Source organism: Jaculus jaculus, chromosome X, assembly GCF_020740685.1.
Source record: "Jaculus jaculus isolate mJacJac1 chromosome X, mJacJac1.mat.Y.cur, whole genome shotgun sequence".
Classification (NCBI taxonomy): domain Eukaryota; kingdom Metazoa; phylum Chordata; class Mammalia; order Rodentia; family Dipodidae; genus Jaculus; species Jaculus jaculus.
In genome coordinates, this window is record NC_059125.1 from 116,304,785 (window position 1) to 116,317,310 (window position 12,526).

Here is a 12,526-nt window from a genome sequence, read left to right on the forward strand (position 1 = left end):
TTTAATTTTTTTTTAAATTTATTTATTTGAGAGTGACAGACACAGAGAGAAAGACAGATAGAGGGAGAGAGAGAGAATGGGCGCGCCAGGGCTTCCAGCCTCTGCAAACGAACTCCAGACACGTGTGCCCCCTTGTGCATCTGGCTAACGTGGGACCTGGGGAACCGAGCCTTGAATCGGGGTCCTTAGGCTTCACAGGCAAGCACTTAACTGCTAAGCCATCTCTCCAGCCCCCCCCCCTTTTTTTTGAGGCAGAATCTCACTCAAGCCCAGGCTGACCTGGAACTCACTTAGTAACACATTCTGACCTCAAACTTACTCTACAGCACAGGCTGGCCTTGAACCCACAATAACCCTCTTACCTCAACCTCCTGAATGAGGGATTAAAGACATGAGACACCATGCCTGTAAGCTATAACTTTTTAAAAGGTATCATCCAGGATGTGGAGAAATAGGAATCCTCGTATGCTTTTCATGGGAATATAAACTAAGGAAAATGGGCTAGCTATTCTAAAAGTTAAACATATATTATCATATAATCCAGGAATTCCACTTCTAAATTTACACCAAGAAAGAACTGTAAGTTGTATTCCAACAAATGCTTTTATATGAATATTCATAACAGGCGAAAATTCTAAAAACCAGTCAGGGAACTCCACTCAGGGATGAGGTCAGACCTCCTCAACTACCAACCTGAGAGTTCCTATTCTAGCCTTTTCACCTTCCTGCTGGGAAAAGTCTCCAAAAACAAAGACAATTCTTTTGTCGGAAGAAGTCTCAGCCCTGAAACTACTTTTCCACAGCTCTCTCTTGAGTCTCAATTTACAGGAAATCCTTTTCCTTCCTAGGGCCATCGCTATGTTAACACTTCCCCCATCCCAAGTTCTGAGGCTGTTCTGAAGTGAAGAGAGGCTTGGAATAATAAATGTGTGCATGAGTGAGAGAATTAGAATGACAGACTAAGGATGGAAGGAAGGGGATTTCTCTTGACATAACAGAAACACCTAATACTCCCAGTCAGTCCAATACTAATGGGGACTTGTTGATCAAAACTCCATTTTTTCCTTTTATTCTAAGCACCTTTCATTTTTCCATCATTTCATCTTTTGCCAGTCTAGGGTCAAATTATAAATGGCGGTTCAGGATCCTGTTCTTTGGGGACCCCAAAATAGGAAAGAAACAACCCAATCAACAGCCTAAAAGCTTCCCTTCTCAGTTCTTACATCAAAAGAAAGTCCTTTTCAGCCACAAAAAAAAAAAAATCCCTAAGGATATGTGGGACATTCCTATAAAGTAGTGATCCTCAACACTGGCTGCAGATCAGAATCACTTGGGAAGCTTTGAACAAAATGGTGATGTTCTGGCTTCCATTTCGGCCATTGAAATCAGTAGTCTGGAGAAGGGGCCCACACATGTGAATTTATTTTTTGTATGTGCATGTGTGTAGTATGAGTGGTGTGGTTTATGCATGTATGTGTATAGATGCAGCACTTGTGTGTGTGAGGGGGCCAAAAGAGAATGCCAGATGTCTTCCTCCATCACACTTCCCCATGTTTTCTCTCACTGATTCTAGAGCTCCCCACTTTCATGAGCCCAAATGATTCACCCCACAGTACTGAGATTACAGATGTGCACTGCCATGTCCAGCTGTTTACATGGGGTGCTGGGGACTTGAACTCTGGATATCTTGAGCTCCCTTAGGCTCTCATGCTTGTGTGGGAAGCTCTCTTATCCACTGATCCATCTCTCCAGCTCCTTTTCGTTTTGTTTTGTTGTAAAGTACATCGGGTAATACTTTTTTGAAAATATTTTTGTATTTATTTGAGAGAGAGAAAGAAAGAGGCAGAGAGAAAGAGGAAGACACAGAGAGAGAGAGAGAATGGGCACGCCAGGGCCCCTAGCCACTGTACATGAACTCCAGACACATGTGCCACCTTGTGCATCTGGCTTACAAGGGAACTGGAAAGTTGAATCTGGGTCCTTAGGCTCCTCTGGTAAGCGCCTGAACTTCTAAGCCATCTCTCAAGCCTACATCAGGTAATTTTAATATGAAGCCAGGTTATTAACCAGAACTTGAAACTATCCACTCTGTATTTAGAGATTAAAGTTTATCAAAACAGCAAATAAATTCTTAAGAATTTTTGAACACAAAGCAAAGGAGGGTACCTACTGTTGCTGAAAGAGCATTCATACTGAGAGTTTGCGTATTTGTGTGCGTGCCTGTGCATGCGCACACACACACACACGGAAAAAAAAAAACATTGAAAGGAACAGGAATATGGGTAGGCTGAAGCTGAGGTTGAGGTTGGAAGGCAAGACCTGGAAAGAAGTTTAGCCTAGGGCTCGCTCTTCAAATGCAGTAAGAGCCTAGATGCTTTTACTGGTGAAACTCCAGGGTGGAATTCCTAAAGAATGGGAGATTAGCATTAATCTTCTCTCTGGTTTTTTTGTTTGTTTGTTTTGCTTTTGTTTTTCTGTGTGTTGTTTTGTTTTGTTTTTGTTTTTTGAGGTAAGGTCTCAGTCTAGCTCAGACTGACCTGGAATTCACAATGTAGTCTCAGGCTGGCCTTGAACTCACAGCAATCCTGCTACCTCTGCCTCCCAAATCCTGGAATTAAAGACATGCACCACACCTGGCTCTAGAGATTAGCATTAATGTTACAGTTTTTTTTTTTAATCTGTTTCCTTATTTCCCAAAGACTCTTAAGGAGAAAACTAACCAAGCAGGGTTTTACTGAAAGTATTGTGGAGAAGTATGGTGGACTGTTTACACAAGCAGAATGTAAAAATAACAATAACAATAATAAATAAATAAATAAATAAATAAATAAATAAATAAATAAATAAATAAATAAAATAAAGGGGGTGGAGAGATGTCTTAGCAGTTAAAGCGCTTGCCTTACAAAACCTAAGAATTCTTGTTGGACTCTCCAGGTCCCACGTAGCCAGACACCAAAATGAAGCAAGCATTCAATGTTGTGCATGCACACAAGGGGGCGCACATGTCTGGAGTTCATTCACAGCAGCTGAAGGGCCCTGGCACACCCACTCTTTCTCTCTCTGCCTCTTTCTCTCTCTCTCTCTCTCTCTCTCTCTCTGTCTCTCCCTCAAAAATAAAAATTAAAAAAAAATAGGTCTGGAGAGATGGCTTAGTGGTAAAGGCACTTGCCTGCAAAGCCTAAAGACCTAGTTTAGCTCCCCAGAACCCACATAAGCCAAGCACACAAGGTGACACATGCACACAAAGATGGTGCATGGAGTTTGATTGCAGGGGCTAGAGGCCCTGGTGTGCCAATTCTTTCTCTGTCCAATAAATAAAAGTAAGTATGTAAGTAAATAAATAAATAAATAAGCAGAATGAATAAAGGGTGCTATAAAACCCTTCTCTTCCATCCCATTCCCAAAATGTACCTCAAGAACATAGGAAATTAATGGTAACAAAATATATTTACAGTTTGATCACATTTCTGATTCTGTCAATTAGAGGTAGTTGAAGGCAGTTACATCAGCTATTTGGTGATTCCACCCTTCAAATTATGGATCTCCAAATCAGGCATGATGCCTCACGCTTGTAAACCTAGCACTGGGGAGCCTGAGGCAGTAGGATTATTGTGTTTCAAGCTAAACTGGGCTGCAAATTGAATCCAGCTCAGCCTTTGCTAGTGTAAGTGTTAAAACCAGAATGTCTCCATTTTTGAACTCTGACTGCCATTTCATTGTAACTCTCTGTTTAACCACCACTTCTCCTTATCACTTTCCTGGGATGGCCCAAGCCACCAGTCCAATTATTACTTTCCTTTAGTGGTCCAAGCCCTGAGGCAAGGGAGACTGTCCTGCAATCCAAGAATCCCAAAGACCCCACCATCCCATAAATATTCCCTAGTCTGTAAGAGAAGTGGCTTCTGACATGCTTGCTCAGAGCCCTTCCCAGGTGTTCTCCAATAAAGCCTATCTCTGCTGTTGAGCCAAGTCTTCTCTCTCATTTCTTTCCCACTTTTTCTCTAAGATTTCATTTATTTTATTCTATTCTATTTATTTGAAAGAGAAATAGAAAGAGGCAGAGTAAGAGAGAGAGAGGAGAATGGGCACATCAGGGTCTCCAGCCACTGCAAAAAAAACTCTAGACACCATGTGCCACCTAGTGCATCTGGTGTGTGTGGGTACTGGGAAATTGAACCTGAGTCCTTAACCTTTGCAGGCAAATGCCTTAACTGGTAAGCCAGCTCGCCATCTCATCTTTCCCACTTTTTCTAACAATAAGACCCTGCCTCAAAAATATTATAGGTCTATATTGCCCCTAATTGCCTAGCTTTGTCTCCTATCCCACTGTGAAATGGAAATGGAAAGTCACTTCCTTACTTACCATATCCTTAAAGCCTCCGAGGACAGCAGCAGTGATGATGCCCAGGAACAGGCCAACAATGTTGAGGATGGTAGCAGACCAGAGTAGGTGGTACAGGTGGATGATGTCCTGGCAGCTGCTGACATCTATGTATTCGTAGTATCCACCAGTGATCTCCACCCTGCTGCACAGGGAGAAACACGCTGAAGTCAGTCCCCCAGAATCAGATGATCACCCACTTTGTTGCCCTACCACCTGGATTTGGCTAGTATGTAGCTCAGCAAAAGAAATGAGTGGGAAGGTGGGGTGCTATTGTAATGGGCATCATAGCAGGGCACTTGGGGAGCCAGGCACAATAACAAAGTTTGATTGCTGTTTATCAAAAAAAACTCTTGTGCCATCAGTCACTAACACTAATTCTAGATAACATTTATCGACACATGCCAGGCACAATACTTATTAGGCATTTTGCACAAGTGAATTCATTAAATCTGTGTCATCCGATATGGTCACTACTAGCCACATTTGGCTATTTAAGTAAAATAAAGTCAAATTTGTAATTCAGTTATTTAATCTCACCACATTTCAAGTGTTTTATACATACATGTAGCTAGTAGTTACTGGACTGAACAGAGCATGTCCATTATGATAGCAAGGTCTACTGGCACTGAAAATGCTTACAGTATTCTCAAGGCAGATGCTGTTGTCACTTTTATTTTCCAGATAAAGAAAGTAAAGAATAGAGAGGTTAAGGAACTTGCTCAAGTTCTAACAGTTAAAACAGGGATCTGAATCTGGGCTTCAAAAATCTTAATGTCTTGGGCTGGAGAGATGGCTCAACAGTTAAGGCGATTACCTGCCAAGCTTCATGACCCAAGTTCAATTCCTCAGTACCCACATAAAGCCATATGCACAGGGTGGCACATGCATCTGGAGTTCGTTTTCGGTGGTTAGAAACCTTGGCATACCCATTCTCTCTCTGCCAGCACACACCTCTAATCCTAACACTTGGGAGGCAGAGGTAGGAGGAAGAGGTAAGAGGATTGCTGAGTTTGAGGCCAGCCTGAAGTTACACAGTGAATTCCAGGTCGGCCTGGACTAGAGCAAGACCCTACCTCAAAAAGAAATTTTAATGTCTCTCCTCTCAAAACAAAATCCCCCACTCCAAACAAAAAGCAATATCACCATACAGAATTAAACCCAAGTTGTTGCACAAAACCCAAAATATCATGTCCTTGGAGAAGCATTCCCTACTACCCTGTCCAAAGATGCCCTAACCCAGCCCGGTTACTCTCAGTCACATTATGGACTGATTAATTTCCCCCAAAATTCATATATAGAAGGCATGACCCCTAATTTGACTGTACATATACAGTTGACCCTCATATCCAAGGTTCTGCATGCAGATTCAATTAGCCACTGATTAAAAATATTTTTAATTGTGTCTAGCCAGATGGAGTGGTGCACAATTTTAATACCAGCCCTCAGGAGACTGAGGTAGGAGGATCGCCATGTGTTTGAGGCCAGCCTGGCTATAGAGTGAGTTCCAGGTCAGCCTGGGCTAGAATAAAAGCCTGCTTCAAACAACCAAAAAAGTAAATAAATAAATAAAGATTTAAAAAAAATGTATCTGGGCTGAACATATATAGGCCCTATCCTCTCACTATTACCTAAATAATAATAAAAATTTACATAACACTAACATTGGATTAGCTATTGTAAGTATTCTAAAAGAGATTTTAAGTATGCAAGAAGTCATGTATATGTTAGGTATGAATATTATCCACTTTTTATAAGGATGTGAGTACCCACAGATTTTGCAGCCAGCAGGGGAAAGGAAACTAGATCCATTCCTCCTGTCATTCCAAGCAAGAAATGACTAATGTGACTACTTGTAGACAGGGCTTTTAGGAGATAAAGTTAATTTGGTCTTCAGGTTGAGGGTCTTCATCTAATGAAACTGGTCACCTTATAAAAAGAAGAAGTATAGAAAGCTCTCACCAGAATCTGATCCTGCTGGCACCCCAATCTTGGACTTTCCAGACTCTGTAGTTACAAGAAAATGAGTATCTATTGCTTTAACCACCTGGTCTATGACATTTTGTCATGGTAGCCCAAGAAGACTAACATATTACCCTCTCTACTTCTTCAGTAGCCACCATTCCTATGCAAAACGAACTCACCATTTGTGTACATCATTAATGTCATCCCTGCATACTTGAATAGAGGGCACCCGCTTATTCATTTTGTTCAAGCTATTGTGTAGCTCTTTCCTCTGAATTAAAACATTCCCTTCTGTAGGAAGGAAGGAGGCTCATGAGACTCAGGGTTTAAATCAAATATAAGGCTCAGATAGTTCTTGAAAGATTCATAAGGTTTCTCCCCACCCCAATATAAGCAGAGTCTGGGAAGTGCAAGATTTGGGTGCCAGCAGGTGGGTTAAGTGGGTTCAGCAGCTGTTTCAGTTTTTAAACTGACCCACAAAGCAAAAGAAAGTTAATGCTTACATATAGTACAAGTTTGAGCAAATCGATGTGGCTTGTTTCTGTTTGAGATTCGTGATTACATTTGGTCTAGTCTCTGGGCAAACTTCCTCTGAAATTTTATCTGTTGCCTCCCTTCTCTCCCCCACCCCCAGGCTAGGGCCTCCAAGACTGCAATACACTCTTGCCAAACCCTACCTCTGCTTGATTACTCTTCCCCAAAATGCTTTCTAAATTATGCCATTAATTTATTCAAAGTTTTCCCTTTTCTCTCCACTACTTTCAAGAAAACTTGCCCAAATTCCTGTCTGTCACAATCCAGGCTCAAAATGGAGCCCACCTTCCAACTAGATTAGAATCCTTAGAAGTTCCAGACTGCCTAAACTGGGTACTCCAAACATTTACTGATTTCTCCCCCTCCATGGATAACTGCCTTCTGATATCTGCCTGTTTCAATCTCTTCCCTTAGCTCAAAGAGCCAATAGTGCCTTCTTCAAGGACCACAGTGCCCATTCATTACCTTTTCTCCTGGGTATCTGAAGAAAAACAGAGTATAGAAATTGGTAAGGCAGTTTAGGGGAACAGTTTCTTTCTTAGCTAAAAGTAAAGAATGCCCGTGAGATGGTAAGGTAGGGGAATCTTGGATTTTCTTTATCTCATCCTCACAAATGGGCTTCCCCTTTCTTAGAAATCAAATGGAAAGGTGTGACTAAGATTCAAAGGCATCTAGACACCTGGCATGAGAACTGGATTGACCAGCTCATGTGCCCATGCAGCAAAGCCTTATCCCTATAAAAAACCCTGATTCCAGTTGCTTTGTGGATTACCCTCTTGGAGACTTTCTGCTTTACTTTCTTTCCTAAAATAAATCTTGCTTAATGGCATCCCTTTTCTGGGGACCCGTCCTGCTATACAGGAGCTGTGCCTTCTTCTTTTAACCTCCATACTAAAATCTTTCTAGAACTCACCTTCTATGGTCCATGGGTTTCATTTTTCAAATTCACAAGACAAGAACATGGAGACCACTGAGTCAGTGGAAGTTTTCTGTGACCATGAGCATCCAGTGTCTTAACTCCTGAGTTAGAAGCCTAACCAAATACCAAGAAAGGCTCCATTACTCTCAAAAACACCCCAAGCCGGGCGTGGTGGCACATGCCTTTAATCCCAGCACTTGGGGGGCAGAGGTAGGAGGATCGTCATGAGTTCAAAGCCGCCCTGAGACTACACAGTGAATTCCAGATCAGCCTGGGGCAGAGTGAGACCCTACCTTGAAGAACCAAAAAATAACCACCTCAGATTCTCAGATCACACCCACAGCCTCAGCCAATCTATTCCTTTCAGTCTGCCACACTGTATATTTCAATCATTCAGTTACTCATTTATCTAATCTGTGTTGAAAGCCTATTTAGTGCTGAATACTGTGCTACAACCAAGCCCAAGGTCACCATGATGTCTCTTGTCAAAACTATAAATGTAAAAATGTCATCTCTTACATTTCTTTGTGTTCCTCTTAGTGCCTACAATGGTGGGAGAAATGTTAAAGACGATAGATCAATACCAGTGAATAAGTACTTGAGTGTAAGATTGGATCATTGTTTTGTTTATGAGTCTGACTACCCAATAAGGGCTTGTCACGCCCTTGCTCTCTACTTCTGAATGAGCCCAGGGAAATAGATACCTTGTGTTTCAGTTGCCACTTAACAAATAAGGTGGCAGCAGATTTGGGGTAAGGCAAGAAAATAACTTTTTTTCTCTTCAGCAGGGGCAAGTCTTGGTTGGTAGGCATTGGAAAAGCTCTCTCTTCAATTCCGTATGTTCCTTTTGGACATGTGTGTAGTATTGCTGTGTGGCACATGTGTGATGCATGTACATATGTTTGCAAATGCACCCACCCCATGCACATGCATATGGAGGTCACAAGAGAATGGCAGATGTTCTCCCCTATTGCTCATTCACATCTCCTTGAGATGAAGTCTCTCACTAAACATGGAGCTGCCATTTTTAGTCAGACTAGCTGACCAGTGAACCCCAGTAATCCTTGGACTCTGTTCCCCACAGAACTTGGGCTGCAGGCATGTGCGTCCAAGTCCAGCTTTTTATTTGAGTGTTGAGGAATTGAATTCAGGACAAATAAGGCCTTCTAAGGCTCTCCTCCTTGCCTGACCAGCACTTCTACCCACTGAGCCATTTTCCAAGGCTGTTTATGCATTCTTTATGTGCCCTTCCATAATCCTTTGTGGTAAATTGAGTTTCTAAAGGACAACATGATGCCTTGTTGATAACTATTCTTTTAGAACAGCCCTTGACACACAGTAGGAGCTCCATGAAAGCTTTGTCAAAGGGAGTAATGAATGGAAGGTAGGTCTCTTCATTCATTTTGTTACCAGCTGAAGCAGTTTACAAATCACTCCATTTGCTTTCATGTCATTTGGGTTATACATTGAAAAACAATGACAATGACTTGACCTTTCCAAAGATAAGTGAGAAGATGAAGGTCAAAGATGCTCTGAAAGGCAGCAGCTGAAGAGCTGTGTCCTAGAGAAAGCCACCTTCCTGTACAAGGCTAAACAGAATAATCTATGTTTGGTATTAAAACCTCACCACCCATGACGTCAACACAGTCTGTGGGTTCGAGGGGACAGTAGAAACTTTGTTTCTATACCACTATATAAATGACTGCCTGATGTTTTTGTTCCCACTTTTTTTTTTCTTGGCCTCTTGTCCAGGAAATGGACTGGAGGAGCTGGCAATTGATTAAAAATAGGCTCCATGTGAGGAAAACAAATACACATTCTGCAAAATTAAAGTCTCCAAGTCTCAGAATGCTCGTTGCTAGCTATATTTAGACCTTGAGTTTAAGTTTTGTGGACTCTCGTTGGAAAAAAGTCTTGGGTCAAGGAAAGAACAAGTTTCATTGTGAGACTGATCCTCCTTCAGTCTTCTGGCCTGGGTTATGACCAGGTGAAAGGTTAAGCAAGTCTTTTCGCTGGCTTACCCTTGGTATCTTGGCACTACAGACCTGGGGAAAAACTTTGACACATGTCTAGGACTGGCTTCAAGGAGCAAGGTAGGCTGAAGTCATTCCCAGGCTTGAAGAACTTTAGAAATAGTGTGCCCATGACCCATGTCAGTTGCCCAGTCCAATATTTTCTTTAATTGATGAAAAGGAAGGGGCTTTTTTGTTCCTTTCCAACAAATATCATTCCATTTTTTGCCAGCCCTGTAGTCATGTCTAGCCCTATTTGAGTCATGGGATACAGATAAGATGAGTCATGTTCCTTGTCCTTTAGGAGTCCATGGTTTTACACAGCTTCTCATCAAATCCCTTTATTGAAGACAACACAGGTTCATGGTGCTTTTCGAAAGTAAGTCAGTTATTATGAAGTTCAGATTGACAGCAAGATAAACATGGTTTGAGCCTCCACTTTCAAACAATAGTAGAGAGAGAAAATCTTCACCTAAGGGTTTAGGTAAATGGAATTTAAAGTAGGACTTTTTGTTCTCAGTCGTTTTTATGGTACACATTCATTACAGAGACAAAGGTACATCAGCAAGGGATCACTTTTCAGCCCTCTCTGTGGGTCTCCCTTGTCCTCCAGACTTCAGGACCCGCTGAGTTCCTAGTGGCTCCCAGTCCCCACTCCCAGAAGCCATGAAATAGCAGGGGAGAGGAGGCAGGTGGAGAGGAGAGTAGCAAGGAGGAGACCTTGAGAAGATGATGGCAAGAGAATGGATAGAAAAGGGAGGAGATAAAAAGACAGGGAAGGACAAAGTACAGAGGGAGGGGAAAGAGGAAGCAGGAGGAAAGACAGCAAGGTAATTCCAATTCTCCAGGACCTATTTTATGTTCCTTTGATCAATTTTTGGAAGGATGGACTCAGGTAGTGTAATTATAGCCAGATCTCAATTGAGAAGGTGCTCAGTAATAGTTTGTTGAAGGCAGTCAAACACAGATGGGGCCGTGTGTGTGTGTGTGTGTGTGTGTGTGTGTGTGTGTGTGTGTGTGCGCGCTTCAGGATTCTCCTAGCTCTGCCTTCCATTATCACAGGAGCAGTGGGATTACAAAAGCATGTGCCACAGCAGTCGAGCTTGATGTGGGTTCTGGGGATTCAATCCCCAGTCATCAGGCTAGAAATGCAAGCAATTTAAAAAAAAAATTATTTATTTATTGCACATGCATGCTCACCAGGGTCTCTTGCCACTACAAATGAATGCCAGATGTTTGCACCACTTTCTGTGTCTGGCTTTATATGGATGCTGGTAATTGAACCTGGGCCATCAGGCTTTGCAAGCAATTGCCTTTAACCACTCATCCATCTCCTCCACCCATTGTTAGATTTAGTTACTATGTCTACTATTTTCAAGTTCTGTGTGAACTTTAGCTAGTTTGTGTGTTTCCTGGGTGCTTTGCTTTCCACAGGTACAAAATGAGGATAGCTCTACAAATTCCATAGATAAGAATCAAATGAGATCAAGTATGAAAGTACTTAACATGATGTCTGGCATGGAAAAAGCAGTTAATGTATGCCTGTTAGATGGAATCTATAACAGTTCACTGCCTTCTGTTTCCTTGACCATACACTGTACACCACCCTTGGTTCCCCTCCTGCCCACTGAGTCTAAACCATTACTGTTTTGTCTGTGGCACAACACTCACTTGCCACAGTTGTAGAGGTCACAGCAGAAGCAGGTGTTTCCCCGGATGCGAGGTGTGCAGAATCCACGGCTAAGGTGAGGGCAGTTCACCTGAAGATACAAAACAGGAACGAGATTAGCTAGTACTAGATGGGAAGTTTGACCCTTTGAGTTTTGAAAACATGAGTTAGTGACAGATGGAGACAGTAAGAATGGCTGTGAAATGAACATTCCCACACATGAGAGGGATGGGGCTGGGCATGGAGGTAGCCGTACTTGTGGGTAAGGCAAGTCCCTGTGTAGCTGGGATTTTGTTCAGCCCCAGCTACTGCCCTTAGTGCCCATCCCTAAAGGGTACAGATAGAGGAGAGGAAGGGCAGATGGAAGGACAGATGGAAGAACAAATGGACACTAGGGAGTGAGGATCCAAAGAATGGGGGAAATCAGGGTATAGGACTAAAGAGGATGAGGTGGGAAGGAAGACAGAGGAGCCATCACATGCACTCGGAAGTACAGTAGTACCTCTCTAGCTGCCTGGGTAAGGTTCCTCATAACCCTCGCGGAAGGAGAATTTTTGGTTGAGGAACTTATGACCTTACACAGGAAAAATAGGGTTAGGGGGACCAGGGTTACAAGTGCACCTATGGAAGTCATTAATACATTTTACAGTCACCAAGTTAACACAAGAAAGGTAGCATCACAACGACATCTAGAAAATAGCTATGACAGTTTATACATTTTGAGTTTACAAAACACCTTAAAAACTAAAGATAAATAACAGTTTCTGTATACTTTCTCTTTCTTGTAAAAAAAAAAAATCTCCATGTTCCCATCCCTATTTGTGTACAGCAAAGTGCTTTTAAATTTGTTTGGTTTTGTAAATTAAATATATTTTTAATACATTTTTATTTATTTAGTTGAGAGTGACAGAGAGAGAGAGAGAGAGAGAATGGGCGCGCCAGGGCCTCCAGCCACTGCAAACGAACTCCAGATGCGTGCATCCCCTTGTGCATCTGGCTAACGTGGGTCCTGGGTAATCGAGCCTCGAACCGGGGTCCTTAGGCTT

The 12,526-nt window shown here is 42.3% G+C and overlaps 1 protein-coding gene across 3 annotated transcripts in view; it reads right to left on the reverse strand.

Annotated features, from left to right (window-relative positions):
* Tmem255a (transmembrane protein 255A) overlaps window positions 1-12,526 on the reverse strand; it is a 56,160-nt gene that overhangs the window by 14,339 nt on the left and 29,295 nt on the right. Inside the window, exons 6-8 of one of the 3 annotated variants that reach the window (XM_045139984.1) lie at window positions 11,983-12,054; window positions 11,483-11,571; window positions 4,364-4,523 (exon numbers count right to left, since the gene is read on the reverse strand). In XM_045139984.1, coding sequence (XP_044995919.1) covers window positions 4,364-4,523; window positions 11,483-11,571; window positions 11,983-12,054 — 321 coding nt within the window. Of the gene's footprint in view, window positions 1-4,363; window positions 4,527-11,482; window positions 11,572-11,982; window positions 12,055-12,526 lie in introns of all 3 variants that reach the window. The other 2 variants (XM_004653921.2, XM_004653922.2) reach the window with 2 other exon arrangements.